This window comes from Rhinopithecus roxellana, chromosome 9, assembly GCF_007565055.1.
Source record: "Rhinopithecus roxellana isolate Shanxi Qingling chromosome 9, ASM756505v1, whole genome shotgun sequence".
NCBI classification, from domain to species: Eukaryota; Metazoa; Chordata; class Mammalia; order Primates; family Cercopithecidae; genus Rhinopithecus; species Rhinopithecus roxellana.
This window is the reverse complement of record NC_044557.1, coordinates 87,711,169-87,733,106: the sequence shown is the minus strand read 5'-3', so window position 1 is coordinate 87,733,106 and position 21,938 is coordinate 87,711,169. Positions and strand designations below refer to the sequence as shown.

The 21,938-nt window shown below is 45.6% G+C and overlaps 1 protein-coding gene across 1 annotated transcript in view; it reads right to left on the bottom strand.

Annotated features, from left to right (window-relative positions):
- Positions 1 to 7,825: 7,825 nt before the first annotated feature.
- The window catches only part of COL22A1 (collagen type XXII alpha 1 chain), a 303,439-nt gene continuing 289,326 nt past the window's right edge, over positions 7,826 to 21,938 (bottom strand). Inside the window, exons 59-64 of the mRNA XM_010364508.2 lie at positions 20,348 to 20,392; positions 17,363 to 17,542; positions 15,552 to 15,618; positions 12,751 to 12,933; positions 10,148 to 10,225; positions 7,826 to 8,124 (exon numbers count right to left, since the gene is read on the bottom strand). Of these exons, the coding sequence (XP_010362810.2) occupies positions 7,937 to 8,124; positions 10,148 to 10,225; positions 12,751 to 12,933; positions 15,552 to 15,618; positions 17,363 to 17,542; positions 20,348 to 20,392 (741 nt within the window). The 3' untranslated portion in view covers positions 7,826 to 7,936. The remainder of the gene's footprint in view (positions 8,125 to 10,147; positions 10,226 to 12,750; positions 12,934 to 15,551; positions 15,619 to 17,362; positions 17,543 to 20,347; positions 20,393 to 21,938) is intronic.

Genomic DNA, 21,938 nt, shown 5'->3' with positions numbered 1-21,938 from the left:
CACAAGCTGTGAGACCTGTTTCTTTACCATATTTCTCTCGGTTACCACCTGGTAACCCGCATGCTGGTCTCATTATCCTCCCAAAAAACAAAGTCCCATTCCTCAGCTTCAAACTATGAATCCCCTGCAGCTAGCACAGTTTCCCTAGGCTGACCCCATTTAAGGGTGTGTCCTGAGCCCCTGCTGTGCCTGGAATATTCTCTGCTTGAAGACCTCTGGTGGAGGGGGCTTAGGTCCTTCGTGGCTGTGCCCACTGTCTCTGGGCCTTTCTGACCAAATGTTTTCATGAACGCCACCCTGAGAACCATCATCTCCTAACTTTACTCATCGCCTCCTTTCTTGGACTCTCCCTTCAGGTGTCCAAATTCAGCTGTGAGGCATCTAACGTTCGTTTTTCAAGACGAATATCACGGTTCTTTGTGTGCCATGGGTTGAGTCCACCCAGCATTCTCCAATGTAGACATGGGTCTAAATTCCTCCTCGTGGCCCTCAGAACCCCTCACTGTGCTGTGGCAGGTGGGGGATTGAGTGGGTTTGTGTGTCCTGATTCCTTCTATAGGATCAAATTCCTTAAATGTATCGCTTCTGAGAGGGGGTGCATTTTGCCTTCTGCAGGCCTCCTGCATGTCCTCAAAGGAACATCTCAACAGGTTCCCATGAAACTCAGGCAACTCTTATGCCCTGAAAACAAGATTCTGAAAAACAGAACCGAAGGGTCCCCAAGGTGGAGTCTCACAGAAGGAAGAGCTCCATGTTTCCGGAATAAGACGAGGAGAGGTCCCAAATGCAGTTCAGCCTCACCCTACATCCAGTGTGTGGAGTGGTGGGGTGGGAGAGGCCAAGCCTCAGATACTTCATATTTCATAGCAGGATTTGGCCTTGCTGCTGTGAAGCCTGGGGGCGGCCCTTCTTCTGCCTTGCTTCTACATCCTTCCCTGTAAAGATGGGGCTAAAAACACCTGCTCCCCAGGACTGTGGTGAGAGACAGTGTGTGAGGCTCCAAGCACTCAACGGGCACACTCACTGGCAGACGATAGTATCTTTATTTCTACTATGGAGTCGTCTATAATACCTATACATTTTATTTATCGCTCTAATCAAATTCAATTGCCAGATTCTGTTCCATGCGTGTCTGTCTCTGTACATGTTGCCCAGAAACACTCTTTGGGAGTTAATTATAGACCAGTCTCCTAGACTGTGAGCTCCTTAAGAATGGACCTGTATCCTGTTCACCGTGGTATCCCCAGCACCTGGCCCATGTTTGCTCAGAGTGAAGGACTGTCATTTGCCCACTATGCCCCATCCACTCTGACCATGGAGAATAGCCCCGCTCTGAGTGGCAGGGAGCTCTGTCATCCCTGTCAACTTCTCTATTCTTCACTGATGACAGGGGGCATTCCAGAAGGGAACCAAAGTGAGACCAGGCCAGACAACCTCACAAATGTCTCCATGGCAACAGCTTGTCCTGCCGCACACAAAGGATCCTGGCTAACTATGCCGCCAAAGGTCAAGTTGTCAGTGTGGGGCCTCTTAGCCAAGCACGCCTCTCAGAACAAGGCTAGCCTTCCTCATTCTCACTCCTTCCTTCCCACACATCAGGATTGTAAGTAGTGAAGACAATAACCAAGAACACCTTAGGAACAATGCTTGTAGAAATGGGGAATTAGGACACGTTTACACTGTTAGTGGGAGTGTAAATTAGTTCAACCATTGTGGAAGACAGTATGGCGATTCCTCAAGGATCTAACTAGAAATATCATTTGATCCAGCAATCATATTACTGGGTATATACCCAAAGGATTATAAATTATGCTACTATAAAGACACATGCACACGTATGTTTATTGCGGCACTAATAGCAAAGACTTGGAACCAATCCAAATGTCCATCAATAATAGACTGGATTAAGAAAACGTGGTACATATACACCGTGGAATACTATGCAGCCATAAAAAAGGATGAGTTCATGTCCTTTGTAGGGACATGGATGAAGCTGGAAACCATTATTCTGAGCAAACTATCGCAAGGACAGAAAAACAAACACCGCATGTTCTCACTCACAGGTGGGAATTGAGCAATGGGAACACTTGGACACAGGCCAGGGAACATCACACACCAGTGCCTGTCATAGGATGGGGGACTGGGGAGGGAGAGCATTAAGAGAAATACCTAATGTAATTGACGAGTTAATGGGTGCAGCACACCAACATGGCACATGTATACATATGTAACAAACCTGCATGTTGTACACATGTACCATAGAACTTAAAGTATAATAATTAAAAAAAAAAAAAAGAAATGGGGAATTAGTTGGTCTGGAAATGTCTGTATCTGGTATTACTTCATTGTATGCACCTTTTCAGGCCTCAAGTATCTGGAGAACAGATACATCACTTACCCCACATTCCCTCTCTTCCCAAATGAACGTTCAGGCCAGCTTCACAGAGAGCCCACTATCTTCAACCACATACGCTACCCTCATAACCCTGGCTTCACAAAATAGCACCATCAAAGCAACCTGAAGACAAATGTTCACAATTGGTAAGAAAAGAAAAGGAAGAGAAAAAAAAATGATTCCCCTAAAATAGTATCTGCCCAACCACGTCAAAGGTACAGCCAGAAATACACCCTCCCTCCTTTTAATGATTTAACAAACAGCTTCTCCTTTGCCCTGGAGAACATTTCTAAAAAACACAGGTTTGGAGTCAGCTCTCTTCACCTCACCAGGAGAATCCAGGAGGGACACAGGCAAAGGTGGCCCAGAGTGAGGCTGCTGTCTGCTGGCTCAGAGCATGCTTCTGTGTCATGTGTCACAGAGCAGGGAGGTGGGGCATTCTCCAGGAAGTGGGAGACAGGAGTTTTGTGCATGACTTTGGGCATATTGCCTCACCCCTCTGATACAGTTTCCTAATGAATGGAGGGGCAAAGATCTACGCCTGGCCCATCACAGTTGTGTTGCAAGGAATAAATGATAAAGCTTAAGGGAACATGCTTTGAAAAATAGGTAAGTACCCACTGGTTTAAAAAGAGCTCCTTTCCTTGAATTAAAGTGAACAAATGAGCAAGGTTGACTCAAGTGTTTTAAAGGATGGCAAAGAGACTCTTGTAAAGGATGGTTTAGTTTGCCCTACTTTTAAAAAATTTAATCCTCACCCAAATCCTGTGAATTAATGTTGTCGATTTTATTTAATGGAGGAGGAAACTGAGGTTACTTGGTTATTCCTTTGATGTCTCCAGTTTCGAGCAGCTGGAGTACATTGGGAAGCAAGGGGATGGGCTGCAACACTAAAGCCAAGCAGCTGGGCAGTTCTTAGGGACCAGAGAGAGGCTAATCAACAAATGAATGGGGTCACCCAGCACTGCAGCCCGGCTGCACTCAAGCTGGGGAAGTTCTTCCAAGTCCTATTCCACAGAAGCCAGGGCTGCTGATCAGAAGGTCTCCAACCTGCCCCCAACAAGAAAGCATGCAGGTGCCCTGTGCAGAAGGCAAAGTGGTCCCTGAGCCAAGGCCAATATGACAGGATTCTACTCATTCCCCTTCTTCCAGCTGGAAGAGGAGTGAGCTTGTATGACCCACCCCACATGTGAGAAAGCCCATGTGGACCCAGGCATCCCAAAACACACCCTGGAGGTCTTTGGGAAACCCCCAGTCTCATCCATTATTTATTGAATTCTGCTGTGTATTTATTGAGCATCTACTGAACCAGGTGCTGAGTTTCTCCAAAACACAGAATCAACTCTTTCTGCACCTTCCCCATGGCGTTCTAAGAAAGAAGGGGTTTGCAGAGATGGACCCTCAGGCTGTAGCAGTTGGCAGAAAGCAAGTAGGAAGGTCTGGCTAGAAAGCGCTGGTCACTCCAGGTTTGAGCCCAACTCCTTGGGCTACTTGAGTGAATTATCTGTCTCTTCCCAACCCAGGAAAGCATCTTTTCAAGCTCACAGCAGTGAGGATGAAGCATCTCATCTTCGAAGATCTTAAAATCTGTGGGGACATCTGAGTCTTGTTCTGGGTTTACCTAAACTCTGAGCCCCAGGTTTGGGTTGAAATATATGGGACTCTGAGAAACTGAGCAGCGGGAGGCCTCCAGGGTGCTTAGGTTGGAAGGGAGACAGCAAAGGAAGTGTGGGGAGGGCACAGATCTCTAAAATCTGCTGGGGAGACTTCAAACACTGATTATTCCATACCATCTCCCAGAGACCCCGATCCAGTGACTCTGGAGCAGTTCCTGAGAATCTATACTGTTAGAAATAAAGTTCCCCTATGAATTTTTACCATCAGCATATCAAGGGAATCACCAGAGAAGTGGTACAAACCCTTGTATCCAAATACTGGGCTCCACACTTAGAATTTTGGGAAAATCACTCTTTGTTTCTGAGCCTTGTTTTTCCCATTTGTGGGAGAAAAATAAGGATTCGGACGACACCAGATATTCCCAGGTGTGGGAATTATGAACTGGTACTTACAAAATAATAATTATTGGGAACTATATAAGGTAGGTAAGCCAGATCTTTATTTTGTCAAGTAAGGATATAAAAAAGAAGTAAACATTACCCTACACACACACACACACCCCACATTCTCTTCTCACTATTATTTCTCACAGTATGAATCATTTTAAACTAGAAAAATTAGAGCGATTTCAGTCTCAGAATGAAAGGTCATCCTTCCAATGCAACACATTTGGGTTGGTTTTCTGTCCAGCTCACACTGTTGACCTCTCGTCCCACCTGGCAGATGAACACCTCTGCCTGTGAATGTGAACTGAGTACCAGTAATTGGGAACCTCAGGCCTGTGACTGCCAGGTTTCTGACAAAGAACTGTCATCCAAAATATACAGAAAACTCTTGAGCCTCAAAAATAAAAATCAGATAATTTTTTTAAATGGGCAAAATATCTGAACATAAACTTCACCAAAGAAGATATTCAAGTGGGAAATAAGCATATGAAAATATGCTGGATATCATGCTATTAAGGGGATTGCTAATGGAAGCAACAATGAGATACCACTATGCACCTATTAGAATGATCAAAATCCCAAACACTAATAGCAGAAAATGCAGGTCAGAAGGTAGAGCAACAGAAACTCACCGCTGATGGAAATGGAAAAGGATGCAGCTATTTGGAAGACCGATTTGGCAGTTTCTTACAAAACTAAACCTGCTCTTACCATGCGATCTAGCAATTGTGCTTCTTGGTATTTACCCAAAGGAGTTGAATAATTACATCCACACAAAAACCTGCACAGATATGTTTATAGCAGCTTTATTCATAACTGCCAAAACTTGGAAGCAACCAAGATGCCCTTCAGTAGGTAAATGGATAAATTCTGAAACTTCCAGGCAATGGAATATTATTCAGCACTTAAAAAAAAATGGGCTATTAAGCCAAGAAAAGCCATAGAGGAACCTAAATGCAAAACACTGAGTGAAAGAAGGTAAATTGAAAAGGCTGTATGACACCAACTAGATGACATTTTGGAAATGACAAAACTATGGAGACAATGTTAAAAAATCAGCAGTTTCCAGAGGTTAGGGGAGAAGAGGAGTATGAAGAGGCAGAGCACAGAGACTTTTTGGGGCAGTGAAACTCTTCTGTATGATCCTATAATGGTGGATAATGGCATTACAGTATCCATTCATCCAAACCCATAGAGTGTGCAACAGCAAGAGTGAACCCTCATGTCAACTATGGCTGTTGGGCGATAGTGATGTGTCAGTGTAGATTCATCAACTGTAACAAACGAACCGCTAGGGTGTGGGATTTGAAAGGTGGGTGGGTGTGGGAGGCTGTGTGTGTGTGGGGGTGGTGGGGGGGGTGCAGGGAGCACATGGAAATCTGTACCTTCCTCTTAATTTTGCTGTGAATCTAAAACTGCTCTAAAACTTAGTCTATTTCATACAACGACAATAAAAATGAAACAGAATAGTAAATGTTCCAGGGCATTGTGCTTGATCAGGTAGATACTTTATTTCAAAACTCTTTCTTTATATATGAATGCATGTACTGATCACTAAGAAATTATACCTCTTACTGTGGATTATGGTCAAAAAATGTTAAAAGTCACTGGATGAGAGTATTTCCAAGGTCCTGGGATAGTTTCTTCAAATGAAAAAGGGTATTAGAGTAACACCCCTGCATCTTTAATGGTTGCGAGAACCAACTGAGATGGTAAATGTGAAAAAGACTGAGAGGGAGACTGTCTTATTCTGCACTGACAGGAATGGCTTCTTTTGGACCCCTGACACCCATCCAGCCCCAGAATCACTAGCTGACTGAACACAAGGAACGGGTATCAGATTTCACTTTTAAATCACTGCAATAATACTTCTCTACCCATGGAAACATCAAACTTCTTGAAATGTTTATGTTCCTGGTTTCTAGATCAATTAGAGGCATCCAGAACAGGGAATCACAAAAGGGAAGTTCTTGATAAACATCTGCTGCATTAGTCTGTAAGTGGCTAACAGCTTGGGTGAATGGACAAATGAATGGATGGATGAATTGATCAATGGATCGATCAATCGGTCAGTCAGTCAATCTGTCAGTCAGTCAATCTGTCAGTCAAGAACAAACGCAGGAAGAGTACATCTCTTAGACCACTGGTGAATCACTCGGCCTCTAGATGCAGTTTGACAGGACAGGTTCTGCTAAAACTTTCTGACTTGCTTCACTCCCTCCTCACTGTGATCCTGCATAAATGTGCACATCTAAATGTCTGCTTCCATATGACGGGCAGGCTAATGAACAGCCCTGGACTAGCTCAGTCAGGCACACACATTCACTCCCTCGTTCATTCACCAGGTGGGCTGAACGTGTGGACTCTGTGCTACGGTTCTCGGAAGGAAAGGATACATCCCAGTGCTTGAGGAGTTCACATTCAGGTGGACGCTGAATATAAGAAATCAATCATCAAGAGGAACTCAGGAGAAGGAAACTTGGATTTATTGAGCACCTGTTTGCGCAGGGCATGTCACATACACACATGCACTTGATGCCATTTATTTCAGAGACAGAGCCCTGGAGATACAAATTTCTCAGCTCTGCTCAGTGTTCTGGCCAACTGCCCACCATTAGGGAACACAAGTGGATGGTCACCACATCCACTTGTTTTATAATTAATATAACTGAAACCAACAAGAGGAACTTGAAGGGGCCTTACCCACAGTTTAGAAGACATATCAACTCTCAAGGGCTGCCTCTTCAACATGGGTTTTCCCATCTTTGGCCAAGACATATGATCCCACAAAGCCATTGCCAACCACAGACATGATTTCATTTCTGTGAGCTTGGAGCACTGAGGTGGCTGGAGTGCACCCTGAGAGCTGATTCTGTGTTCTCCAAATGCACGTCCCATCGGGAGGTGGGAACATTCCTCATGGTTGCAAATTCTTTCTCTTCCTGCTTCTTTTCCCTCTCTGGACAGTGGCAGTGTTTGTATTATTTCTCCCTGGGTGATCTCTGGACACGACTGAGAATGAAGCCCATTGACTCATTTTCTTAAAGTTTTTCTTCTGAAGAAAGAGGTAAATTTGTCAAGTGTCTGGTCAGGGTTTTGTAGCACCAAGAGTGTCCTTAACATGGGCAGTGACACATCAGATGGGGGCTGTCAGAAGAATGAAGAAACGATCTCCTGCCCCACGAATCAAGTTTTCCCAACTTCAAAGGAGTGGGAAAGAACTCACAAAGCATCAGCATATGAAATAATAATAATAATTAGCAACAAGAATAATATTAATCATCATCTGACCGACCGGCAGCATCTGTTGGATTTAATAATTTTGAGGTCTCTCAAGAAAATAAAACAAAAAGCAAACAATAAAAGAAAGAAAAAAAAGGAACACATGGCTGAAGTCTTTCAAGACCTCTGGCTTCCCACTGGGCTCTGAGTTCAAGTTTCAGAAATCCACTGCAGTCTTCTGGCTTTCCAGAGTCCTCTAGGGGCCCTTCACATTACCTGGCCGGGCAGCAAGGCTGGCGAAGTAGGCACACTGGGAAGGGTCACACTGGCCTGGGGGACCAGGGGGTCCTGGGGGGCCAGGATGTCCAGCTGGTCCTGTCTCCCCTTGAGGGCCAGGGATCCCAGGAAGTCCATCTTTAGCATAGCCAGGTTCCCCAGGTTGACCTGGCCCAAGGAGCAAAAGAAACAGAAGGTGGTTCAAGATCCTTCTGGGAGGGGATGGGCCCTGACCTCACAGCTTCCATTCACTATGAACTCAGGACCTGAAACGTCCTCAGATGGAACATCCCCAAGGTCTGGGAGCTCTGAGCAACTAGAGTGGTCCACATAAACACAAGGTGGCAGGAGCACCTCAATATGCAGAAGAAGGGGTTGCTTTAACTATTGGACCTGGGATAGTAATCCAGGCACCACTGGAGAGAAAGAAACAAGGGTAGATTGAGACCAGGTAGGGTATATGTTCTCCATTAAAGAGTCAGATGAGAGACCTGGCCTTCTGGGTTCTTACATGGGTCTAGGGAACGTGTCTGAATGGAGAGTAGACACCAAGTCCTAATCATTAACCCTTAGCCCCAATTCACATGACCTTAGAGACACCTGGTGACATTCCATTACACAACATCCAACTTGTTCCAAATCTCTATTTTCTCAGCTTTATCTACACATTAAATTTGAACCACATATTTGGATTACATTAAGCTATTCTGCAAAATCATGGCCAAAGACAACATCTAGGATGCAAGTAAGTGACACTTAAAATAGTCCAAAATTGAGACGCAGAAAATACTGCCTATAGACAAACTTCTATCCCTTCACTTAGCAAGCATCATAACATGATATATAATCAACCTATCTTTCTTCTTAGCTTTGGCAACTTGGAAGGTCAGTGCTAAGTCTTGTGTTTAACCCTAGTAGTGACATCCCTTCTTAAGTCTTAGTAATCATCTTATCAGAAAATCTCATATAAAATAAACACAAAGTAAACTTTGCACTTAAAAAGATCGGTAGATATTTCATTGATTCTATTAATGCTTTGGTAATAGCTATTTAATCTATAATCCTGCCTAGATCAAGTTTGGAGGCCTCAGTGTTATTCACTCCTTGGGCTAAGAGCCACTGAAATGTGATAATTATCTCACTTCCACATTGGTACAGTTACTTCCTCCTTTTCAATGGTTTCTGTTCGGCCATTTACTCTTGATTTGAAATTGCCTGGTTTTAAATGTTACTCTTAATATTATAAGCTATTTGAAAATATAAGCCATAAAAATAAATATTTATAATGTATTTCTAATTATCTTCTCCAAGGAAAATAATAATAAATTTCCACTTTAGAAAATTTGGAAAATCATGAAGGTATAAATACTAAAACTGAAATTCTCTATAAGGTCAATATTCAGATATGACCTCAGGCAAACATATAAATTAAAGTTAAATAAAAAATAGAAGCCTCAACAGTCAAATTTCTTCTACCTTCTACCTATACACCTCATTTTGGAACGTGATTATTGCTGCATTGTAGAGATCTTCCAACATGGCCACTGGATAGCATGACCAACTTGTCCCAGTTTTCTCAAGTCATGTCTTGGTTTTAAAGCTGAAATTCCCAGGTCCCAGAAACGTCCTCAGCCCTGGGACAGCTAACCACCCTACCACTGGGTGAGCATTTCCCAAAACATATTCTGAGAAGTGCTAAAGGGATATTAACAACTGCACAGTGAAAGAAAAAGGACTCCTCTTTCAAGTGAATTTCAAAAGTGCTAGGTTAAACAAAATAGACACATTTTAAAATGTGAGTCCTTAGCACTTACGATAGTGAATGTGCACCAGAAATGTCTGAAAGAGAAACACAGTCCCCAGCAGTTCCTGATTTAGCCCAAGTCAGTTTTTGTTTTGTTTTGTTTTGGTTGTTTTGTTTTGTTTTCTCCGGGACCATTTCATGAAATTTTAAATTCATGGGACACACTTCAACAATTCATAGAATACACTATAGTTTTCTTAGTAAGTCAAGAAGGTCGTAGTTTAGAAATATTTAATGAAACTAAGTAAGTGATCGTTGTCTCCTCCTTATCTATAGAGCCTAACCCCTCCTCTCCACTCACTGCTGAGTCCTGGGGGGCCACGGGCAGGAGTGCTGGGTCTCCAGGTAGCTCACACCCTACCCCTGAGCCTCCAGAATGAGTCATACCTGGGATGCCAGGGGGTCCCATCTCGCCTCGGAGGCCAACTCCAGGTGCACCTGGGTCACCTTTGGCTCCTCGCTCACCTGGGAAGAAAAACATGCACTTTTGATGGTGGAGACCCCCGGGGACGACAGAAACTGGGCATCCCATGTTGCGGGATGCCCAGGTGCAACACTGGGCTGCTGCGGTGTTCCAGTCTAAACCACCCTGTGTACACACACTCACGCCGCACAGTACCCCCAATTCCCATTCACATACTCATTCACACACACACACTTCAGCACACACTCACATTCAGAAATATACATATGGAATCACCAAAATAAACAAACACTCCCTCCTAAACAAATATTTACATATGAACATTTGCTCAAGCACACATCTACCCAATTCCATACATATATATATTCAAACCATATTGACAACTGTATACATACACTCATATACACATACTGACTCATTCAGACAAATGTACACACCTACACAATCTCTCTCATATGCCATACACACAGAAGTCCGCATGCATCCCCTCTTATATGTCTATGCTTCCTGTATTTCCAAGCATTGTACCTGAACCTTTATCAGGAAGAAACTGGATGATATATAAACAAATTCAGCACTCACATGGGCATGTGCAGTGATAAGTAAGACACAGCTCTACTCTCAAGAAGCTTGAAATTTAATAAGAGAAATAAAATAGGGCACGAAGAACATTCTAGTATGAAACAGAATGTGCGATAAGTACCATCCTAGGAATTTTTAAAAACACTCCACACATGCAGAGGAGACAGAGTGATCCAGTTCCCCTGGGAGGACACTTGAGATCATATTTGAATGAAGATGGTGGAGATGGGAGTAAACTGTCTCTCACCCTTGTTTTTTAAATCAATCACTTGTTTTGCCATATTGTTTCCAGAATATCTGCTGCATGTAATATATTTTCTTTTGTAACCCCAGTTGAAATTCTGCTGGTTCACAGGGACTTCAGACCATTCATTTTTATTGTTATAATAATTATGTTTGGTCAGTATTCTGCCACAATCTGATGTTCTCTATGCTTTATGCTTTCTTGTTGACATTTATTTTATATATTTTGTTTTATGAAATCACATGAGTAGGACTAGAATATACAAATTTAACAAAAAGCCTTTCAAGTAGGAGAAACATCATAGAAAATGGATACGCAAATTAAGAATTAGTAAGAAAATGGGAGATCAAAAGAGGACAATGTTAGAGGCATCCGTCTCCCTATCTCCAACAAGTCACTCCAGAGCAGCTAAAATGACACCACATGCTCTTTTCCCTGCCCCACGCTTACTCCTAATCGGACAGGAGTGAATTATGGGCTGGTCTCCTGTCTTTTATCTTTATTTGAAATTGCCTTATTCAAAAACTATTAATTGCATAAGCTATTTGAAAGCAGGCAAACTTTAAAAAGTAGATAAAATATTTTTTAAACAACCTTTTATAAATCATTCTACTATAAAGACACATGCACACGTATGTATATTGCAGTACTATTTACCATAGCAAAGACTTGGAACCAACCCAAATGCCCATCAATGATAGACTGCATAAAGAAAATGTGGCACATAGGCACCATGGAATACTATGAAAGCATTAAAAAGAATTGAGTTCATATCCGTTGCAGGAACATGGATGAAGCTGGAAACCATCATGCTCAGCAAACTAACACAGGAACAGAAAACCAAACACCACATGTTCTCACTCATAAGTGGGAGCTGAACAATGAGAACACTTGGACACAGGGAGGGGAACATCACACACCGGGGCCTGTTGGGGGGTGGGGGTCAAGGAGAAGGAGAGCATTAGGACAAATACCTAATGCATGCTGGGCTTTAAACCTAGGTGATGGTTTGATAGGTGCAGCAAACCACCATGGCACATATATACCTATGTATCAAACCTTCACATTCAGCACATGTATCCCAGAACTTGAAGTAAATTTAAAAAAAAAAAAAAAAAAAAAAAAAAAAAAAAACTTTTATTTGTTTAAAAAAATTTTTTTTTTTAAATTTCCTTTTTAATCCTTCCTCTCTCTCTCTCTCACATCTGTCTTCCTGCAGAGAGAGTAAGTGTTCTGACCTGTTGGCCACTGTGTGATGAGTTAAATCGTACAGCCTCCACCCTTTGAAAGAGAGACCTTCTGTTGGCTGGAGCTCTGATGTCCTGATAAGTCACTGCCTTGAGACCTGGGCAGTTAACAGCTGTTCTATTCCAAATTTAAGGCTGGCATTTAATCTCCATTGAGATTAAATGTCTTATTCCTCAGTGCTAAACTCAGTAGGGGAAGAAGGAGGCATGTTGTTTACCTCCCTGAAACTTGAGCAGCGGAGATGGAGAGAGAACAAGAAAGTAGGAGGGAACTGATTCAATCTTCCTAGCAGAAGCATAATTTTGTAGAAATGTCAAGTATGAAAGCCTCTTATGCATATGATAAAATTATATGATGCCAAAACTCTGGGTGTTACCAAGCTACAGGCAATGGGAGTGGCATGAATAATGCATGCAGTGCCACCTCCCAGCCGTGTTCCTTCTCCACCTTCCAGGAGTACATGGAGCACATCTCCTCCAGGTCTTCACTCACCTTTTGGACCTATGGGTCCAGAGGGTCCTTCCAGACCCCCCTGCCCAGGACGACCTGGCTCCCCCATGGGGCCGGCCCGACCTGGAAGCCCATCTTTTCCAGGGGGCCCTGGGGGCCCGGGTCTGCCTTGAGATGCCTTCATGTGCGCTGGGGGCATCTGGGCCAGGAGGTAGGCGAGTTTGGCTGTGGAGTAGGAAAAAGAGAGGCATTTCATGAAGAATGGAGAGTGGACATAGGACAGGATGGCTACTCACTGCCAACTCAGAACCAAGGGGCCAGTAATAGCTGCGGAAACAATATCAATGACACGTCACTTGGCATATGTGTAGTATTTGCATGGGCACCTTCTGATTGTGGCTGGCCATGGGGTGACTTAATCAGTAGTGACCATAGTGCCCATCGTTGACCCTGGAGCAGGTCTGCCTAGGCTGGGATCCCAGGACAGCCACAGCCAGCCAGGTGGCCTCGAGCAAGCTACTTGACCATTCTCAGCCTTGGTGTCCCTTTCTATGCAATGGAGACAATGAACTAGCACCTACCCCACTGGGCTAAATGAGGATGGAGTACGTGAGATGATGTATGTAGAATAGTGCCTGGCACTTGCTAAGTGCTCAGGAGATGCTGGCTGCTACCTCAGGGGCAGAACGATGGAAGCCATAGTAGCATGGACAGCATTAGCAGTAGTAGCAATTGCAGTGGTCATTTGGGGAAACTGACGCTGGGATGGAGGAGATAAGTGGCTTCCACAAAGCTATGTTCTTCACTTTTCCTCTCCAATGTCAAATTCCTCATCTATAAGCTAAAGGGTGGGACACGATGGTCACTGGAGATCCTACACATCTAAAATGTTAATATGACAGAGCTGATTTAAAGACCCAGAGGTCCAGTGCTGGTCTGGCAGCCTTTCAATGGGACAGGGGATATATGCCCATCTGGTGGCCACCAAGGGCAGTTTGCCATGCAGTCATAGGTAATCAGGCCCAAACTGCTATTTTGCAGACAGTGTGACCAAGACCAGAGGCTGGGAGGCTACCCAAGGCCCCCGGCGTTTGATAGGGAAACCAAGGCAGAGTCAGGCTCTTCTGACTGCCTGGTCGATCACTTCCCAGAGTACCTCCCTTCTACTACTCCTCTCACAAGGTGGCAGGAGGACAGGTGGTCCACTTCTGTGACCTGACAAACTGCTCAACTTTTCTGAGCCTTGATTTTGTCATCTTTAAAGTGGAGTGCGTGCTCCTTCCTCAAAGGCCTTTTTGGAAGAAATGACTTAGCCCAGCAGATTCTCTATCCAAACCAATTTGAAAGGGGTCTTGTCTCTGCTCTTGGGCTAGAGATCCCCCAAAAGCAAAGGCCATTTCTGTCACTGATGAATCCAACATTCAGAAGGTAGAACTCAGAGATCTACACACATGAGACCTCAGAACACCACCTACCCATGGTACCCACCAATCTGGTCCTTATTTCCCTCCTCTCATCGCCTCCTTCTCCCACCCAACACCCACTCGATGTGTGCTCCAGAAAACAGTCCTTTGCCCTCATTTCCATACAGGAAAAAGACCATGTTTTTTTTTCCTGTATGGAAATGGACCGTGTTCCCCTGGACACTCCAAGAGGACAGGAAGGAGGGCCGTCTTGTTTACAGCTGTGTCCTTGCTCCCAGCACAGAATTTCACAACGGGAGGTGCAAAATAACTGAGACATGATCATGTGAATAAAAGTGCCCTCCCCTTTTGTCCTTGTGTGCCTGGAAAGTAGTTATGGATTTCTCTTCTTCGCTGCAACAAAATCTTGTGTGACTTTCTTCTCCTCTAACTTCCCATTGCAGAGGGAATGGGAATGGCTGTTGTTCAAGACAGTTTGGTGATGAAGAGCACAGAACCTTCAGTGAGGCTGGGGTACAAATCCTGGCCAGATCTTCCCAGCTCATCAACCTTAAGTTACTTAGCCCCTAATAATTCTGCTTCTAACAATTCTTACAATAATTACATGAGCCTCATGAGGTTGTTTGGAGGCTTCTTTGGATTAACACTTGCAAGTGCTGAGAACTTCACCTGATCTTGGCAAATGCCAACACGCTGGCATGATTACTACCATCCTCCTACTTTCCTCCCTCCCTAAGCATCTGCTACGCACAGGCACATGCTAGACCTGGGGACGTAACAATGAGTCAATGCAACAGGACTGAAAGGATTTTAGTTCCTTGAAAGCACTAGGCCTGCCTGCCCCACTCAGCGCCTTCACACATGTTGTTCCATAGACCTGGGGTTACATTTCATCTTTCAACTTGCAGCTCACATGGCCCCTCCTCCAGGATGCCTTCATTAATCCACTCCCTGGCCTCTGAACCATCTTAGGTATGTTCATCTGTCCTCTTTTAATGCCTGCTGTGAAAAATAAAATTTAAGAACTTTTATTGACTTTACTAAAATCATCTTGTCTATTTGTTTCTCTACTTCCTCCTCTGGACTGTGAGTTTCATGAGGTTCATAGCAGCAAATAACCAAAATTCTTTACAGACTAGATAAGTGGCTCAATGCACAGAATAAATGATTGATCATAGCAGAGCTGCTTTTGTAGATAGTGAGCTCTCCTTCACTAGAGGTAATCAAGTGAACTAGAGAAAGTATGTGTCAGATAAAGGACAGACAGTCTTCAGGGCGTTCCTCAACCCTGAAAATCTACACTTGAGCTGCCAGTCAAGTGGCTTTTCTTACTCCAGGATGCAAAAGCATTCAAGGCTGAATGAAAGGACTGCTTCCTGGGCTCTTCTCTGCAAGACCATAGCAAGTCCAGATACTCACTTTCGAGCTGTTTCCCCAGTTCTTCTTGAATAAGCCGACGCAGGGTTTCCATGGATGGAGACTCCCCCTAGGAGGGAGGGAAGGTGGAGTCATTCATCTTCCCAGTAACTTCTGCCACCTAAGAACCTGAGGACTTAGGAAGCCAGGAAGTTCGTAGGTGGTATATACCCACACAGGGAAGCACATGTTCCTAACCCAATCTTTTCCATGTCTCAAATCCCTTCCTCCCTTCTGTTATGCAGGCAGCATCATCCCATTTTACACAGCAACGCGGACTCTGGGCTCTCCGAGCCACTGCTGCCCTTCCTTCCATACCCTTCCAGCTTATTCACTGGATTTCCTTCCTGATCAAACCACTGTGCCCATTAATTCCACTCATACTCCCTTCTTAGCACTGGACCTGGGAGATCTGGCCCCTAATCTCTCCCTGCCAAAGTTGTGTCCACCTTTCGGACATAGCCCACAGGCTGCCTTCTATGTGAACTCGTGTGGATTTCCTCTGCCTGGCTACTTGGCCACTCTGGTTCCTGTGGTCTGGCTTTCCCTGCTTAGGTCCACTGTGGCTCTAAACAACTTTCTCACCAAGTCCTGGTGCTTAGTTCACAGAAGCTGATGAGTTTGCCAACCAGAGAAGCAAGTGTTGTCTCCAAGCTCACACAGTGGCATGTGATTCTTAGAAGAACCTAGAGGAGCTGTCCTCAAGCTGTACAGAGCTGGTCTCTTCCTGTCTGACTGCTCAAGGGCAGTGTCTACCCCTCAAGGGCAGGGGTCTTACTGTGCTCATCTCTGTAGCCCCATACCTGGCATGAGATAGATTCCATTTCCTTATTCTTTTATTCTGACCAAGAATCTTTTATATTAGTCCCAGAATTCTCATCACTGCCCATAGCAGCAGGACTGACAGAACTTGGCAAAGCTCCAAGAGGGCTTTGGAAGCCAGCTGAGTGCTCCAGCCTCTCCACTGACTTGGCCAAGAGACAGACTCTGGCTGCCTGGCATCTTTCAGGGCAGCTGAAACCCAGGCTGACCACAGCCACCAGGAACTGACGCAACTGCAGAGCATCAGAAGTGGCAGGGACATGGAGGTCATCCAGACCTGGGCTCTGAGAAATAAAAGGGTCTCCAGGAGACCATATGGGCTGCCGAGCAGGAAGGGGTGGTCACATGGACTTCCACCAGGGGAGTTCTGCGTCTATCTTTTTATAGCCCATGTACGCCTGTGTCACGAGATTGTGTAAAATGAAAGTTCTGCCACTAGGATAAAGGATGTTTAAAGAAAGAAAAAAAAATCACTCTAAATAAGCCCTTGTTCCCAGCTTTGGAAAAAGAGAGATGCAGGGGGAAGCAGGAGTACTCTAGGTCGGCAGATACAAGAGTGGCAAAGCCAGGCATCCAAATGGATGGGGAACCATCCCACAGTGAAGTTCAGACCCCTGGGAACTGGGTGTCTTCTCAACCGCCTTTTGCACAAGGTCCTGGGCAGAAGAGTTCTACAGCCCAAGAAATGAAGTCTTAAGGATTCATTACCACTGAGGAAGAGGGTTGAACAGAAGAGGGACTATCTTTGAGCATTTCTTAAGCGAGGCACATTATTTCACTTGATCATCATAAATCAGAAGAGGATTTTGTTTTTCCTTTTTGCAGACAAGGAACGGCAGATTCAGAAAGGAAAAGTAGCCTGCTCCAGGTCACACCTTCAGTCACTGGAAGACTGGGATCTGTAGCCTAGTGCCTCTAAAGTCCACACACTTCCCTGGATCCCTCTAAGGCCCCGAGGAGCCCCGAGTCCAAAGCCGTATCAGCATCCTTACCCTCAGTCCTGGAAATCCCGGCTGGCCTGGAGGCCCTGGGGGTCCAGCTGGTCCGTTCTCCCCAGGTGGTCCTTGGGGACCCATCAGGCCTGTGTGGCCTTTGTGGCCCGGGATTCCAGGGTCCCCAGGCTGGCCCTTTCCACCAGGAGGTCCTTTGTCACCTTTGATCCCAGGATCTCCCTAAGGAGGCGAGAAGCATATTAGCGTGTGTCTCGGGGCTGGAAGCTGTACCCCATGCGGCTGCAAAAAATGTTCCCCCAGCCTGCCTTTTAGATCACTGAAAGGGAGACCTTGGCCCTGGGTGGCCCATGTGTGGCCTGGGGTGAGAAGAGCCCCAGAATCCATCACATGCACCATCCTGATTGTACAAATGAAAACATGGGCAGCCTGGGCAAGATGTTGTGACCCCATCATTAGCAAAACTAATTTTTTAAAAAACTAGTCAGGCACAGTGGCAATTGCCTATAGTCCCAGCTACTTGGAAGGCCGAGGTGGGAAGATCGCTTGAGGCCAGGAGTTCGATACGGCAGTGAGCTATGATCATGCCACTGCACTCCAGCCTGCGTGACAGAGTGAGACTCCATTTTTTAAAAAAGAAAGGAAAAAAAAAAAGGAAACATGCAGGGCCCAGAGACAGAAAGCCGCCAGCCCATGGTCACACAGCTAGTCTATAGAAAACAGGATAAGAATGTTGATTGCGGAATTCCAATCCTATTCTTAATCCCAAGAGTGCAGCTCCTCGGGCTACCTGGAGAAGGCTGGCCCTGGCAACTGAGACTGATGGTGGAGCTGCTGACCCGTTTCTGGCCTGGTTTTGCTCTCTAGAGAGAGAGTGGTCCTCTCTCAACAGAGGTGTCTCCCTCCCAGGCCATCTCCTCCTTTCTCTCAGTTCTAGGGAGTTCACAGAGGATTATCCAATGGCCTCCAACACTGCCTAGGGCTCAACGCTCCCCACGGCTGACCCAGAGTTGGAAGTGCTAGACCAATGATTTGGTAACTATGGCAAGCCCAGGGCAGTCCAGTCCTCTGCCTTTATGTGCTACTGTGTGTTCGACCAGCAAGTTCAAATGATTGGTTTGTCTGAAAATATGGCAGCCACATTAATGGCCTCAGAGATAATGGAACTCCATTGCTGGGATGTAGCAGAGAAAGGGAGGCTCAGGGAGAAAAAGAAGAGACACCAGATGGTAACTGTAAACGTGTGGCATGGCTGACAACATGACCCAGAGCCACAGAAAAGGAAAATGGTGCAGTCACCACACCATCTCTAACAAGGCACTTAAATGAAAAATGCAAGGAGTGAGACAATAGACAACATATGATATGTTCAGAGTGGGGAGGGGGTTAAATACAAGGTAAATGCACATTTATAACACACACTGCACACAATTCTGTATGCACAGACTCCCTCTGAAAAGATAAAAAGGAAAAGCACTGTGATAGACCCTGGAGATGGTTGGGGCTAAGGGGTGAAAGAAGCACATAATTTTCATTGCATTCACTAGTCCTGCAATTTTCACTGTTGAACAATGTACCTGTATTGCTTTTAATATTTCAACAATAACCCAAAAGCAATGAATTCAAAAATAATAATTGAGCAGATCCAAAGAAGTCACTTCAATTTTCCAGGCATGATGCATTTCACAGGACGTTGCAATCTCTGTCAGTGATCTTGAATTCAGGGGTCTAGTAAAAAGTCCTGGTATTTGTACACCTGGATGCCAAGGCCCTATCTCATGTGTGGTACAGCATTTTCTATTCATTAAATGTCTCACAATCACTTTGTGGCGACAGCACTTGTCCCATATTTCAGATGTTCCCAGAGTACAAAGAAAAGGGTAGTCTAATGGCTCCCTGGCAATGTGCCATGAAAGCACTTAACAGGGAAAAGGCAAGCTCTGCACGTATTGATTAGGTATTAAAGAAGAGATGCCATTGGTGGTCTGAGTTCCTTGGCTCTCAACCAAAATTCAAGCCCATATCCTGCGCCAATAGCTCCCACGGGCACCTGAGTCGCATTCTCGGAGGGGCGAGGGGGAACGTCAACGCCTTCTCAGCCACATGTCCCTCATGTCCCTGGCTCCATCGCTCAGGAACCAACAGCCACGGGATAGAGGAATCAAAGTCATGGGAAGGAGACAGGAGGAAGATCCAGGGGGGAGAATCCCTGAGCCTCTGCCCCCACTTTTCTCACTCCTCTGGCTGTGGGAGAAGCCAGCCGGCTCCCCACCCACCCCACTTGCGAAGAAAGCCGAGATAAATTCTTTTCAGGACCATGGAAAACAAGCGGGGGTGGGCTGGGGGTGCCTGGGACGTCCATGTCCCTGTCGTGCAACAGTGTGACAGCGTGAGGCTGACCAAACGCAGGATTGTGGGCAAACGAGACACATAAAGCCTCCAAAGGGAGCAGTAGTCGTGAGTGTGAGAACGCGTCCGCCTTCCACAGGCTCTTCAGCAAAAAAAGAGAGAAAAAGAAGAAAAAAGAAGTCTTTTCCCCTGTTGTTTTTTGGAGAAATGAAATGTAAAGAAAGGCTTTCTGAGTATAACGCCAAGGCAATTCATTATGGGAAAATCTGTTCCCTTGTCACCTCCAGCGACAAATTTGGCTCCTGGCAAATCGGCACTTCGGGAGCCGAGCCCATCTCGGCGGGCATTTGCACATGGGGAGAAAGAAATCTGTCAATGTCTCCCAAGGCTTGCCTTTGAATCTCTCATTGTGATGATTTTAGTCCTTAAACTAATAACCAAAAAGGAAAAAAGGAAAAAAATAATAATAACATCAAGTACAAACAATACTGGGAGGAAAAGAACCTCCCTTTGTGGGGCTGGTGATCATCCAGGAAAAAGTGAACAAAGTCAGGACAGGTGGCGTGATCCAGGCGGGTGTTTACTAAGTGCTTTGGACAAAGGCCAGGCTCATCATCCCGTGACCACTGTGCAAAGGTCATGTTTGGTGTGTTCCAGGCGCCTGTGCTCTCCACTCACCCTTTCTCCTTTGAATCCAGGCTCTCCAGGCTTCCCAGGGACCCCCTGCAAGGAGAAAGAAAGGACCATCATTGCCCCAGGCCCTCTGCACTGGCGTCCTTGCCTCGCTGGATATTGTTCACAGTCCTGCATGCTGAGGACCAGGGATCCTCAAGATATAAGGTCCCCCGAGGGCTCCTTTCTGATTTACACCCTCTGATTTATGTGGAGGTGGCACACTGCGTCTTCTTTCCTTTCCTCCTGGCACTGTCCACCTTTGACTGATGGCACCAGCCCCTGGTTGGCCCCTCCAGATTCCTCCCCTACCTCTTGTGGGATAAACCCCACTGCCTTTAACATGCCCAGGAGGCCCTGCATGAATTGTTGTCTTCAACAGGCTGTCACTGCCCTGGATGGCTCTAGTGCAAGGGACAGACAGTTCTGCCATCTCATGGTCTCCGTTCCTTGTCTTCCCTGTGCCTGCAGCATGCTCCCCACCTCTCTGTCCAGACACCTACTTCCCACCTGGCCTGCAGGTCTCCTCTTCAGGAAGCCCCCCTGACCACCCAGCATTTAGAGAAGTGGCCCTCTTCTATGTTCCCACAGACCCCACCCCCTCCTGGAGGGCAGTCACATCAGGGAACAAGGGACACAGCCCACAGTGCCCACTGCTCCTGTCATGGTCTCCACCTGGAATGTCTCTTTCCTGCCCCTTTGCCCCCAGCTCCTCTGCCATCTCCTCTGTAAAGCGTTGGCTAATCCCTCTGGCCAGTGTCCATTCTCACGCATGGGTTACTTTCCTGCCAGCTGACACCTAACTTTCTTTCTCCCCAGATATGATGACCAAGGTATGCTTGTCTGCCTGCCTCTTAGACAGCACACATTTGGAAAGCAGAGCTTGATATTGGGAAAGGAAATTCAGCCAAGGGGCTCTTGTCCCATCTCTTGGTTGATAGGCTTGGTTGATAGATTGAAGAGAAGAAAGTCAAAGAGAGTACTCTTGACCTCCTCTGAGCCTGGCCATTTCAGCCCCAGAAACATTCGCTACATCCCTTTCATGCAGTTGTCATGTTCAGCCCTGAGACCTACACAGAGGACAGGGATAAGACATGATCCTCATTCTCACAGAGTTCATAGCCTGTCCACGAGGTGGAGGTGGGCAGGAATTGATTCTAACACAAGGCAGACTGATTTAATTTCTGTAACATAATTATCAAAAACTGCCTTGGTATTCCTGGGTGAATCTGTAAGCTGGGAAGCACGGAGCCTTGAAAGTTGGATAAAACTGAACAACAAAAGGTGGCAGGAAAGGCAATCCACATGAGTGGAAGAGTGAGGACCAAGCCTTGGATGGGAGAAGATGGAGACATATTGGGCATGGGGAAGCAGGAGGCTCCCATTCTAAGGGGAGAGCTAGATCAGATCTCGAAGACCTAGGATGCCTGCTTAGCCTAGAATTTATTTGAGAAGTCCAGAGAGAATTCGTTTAAGCAGGAGCCCAAGTACAAGCACATGGGGCCGATGCACACTCAGAAATGGGAGCTACAGGTATTTCCTCTTTACCTCAATCCAGACAGCAGAGGAAACAGTGATTGGGCAATGAGTGGATGAT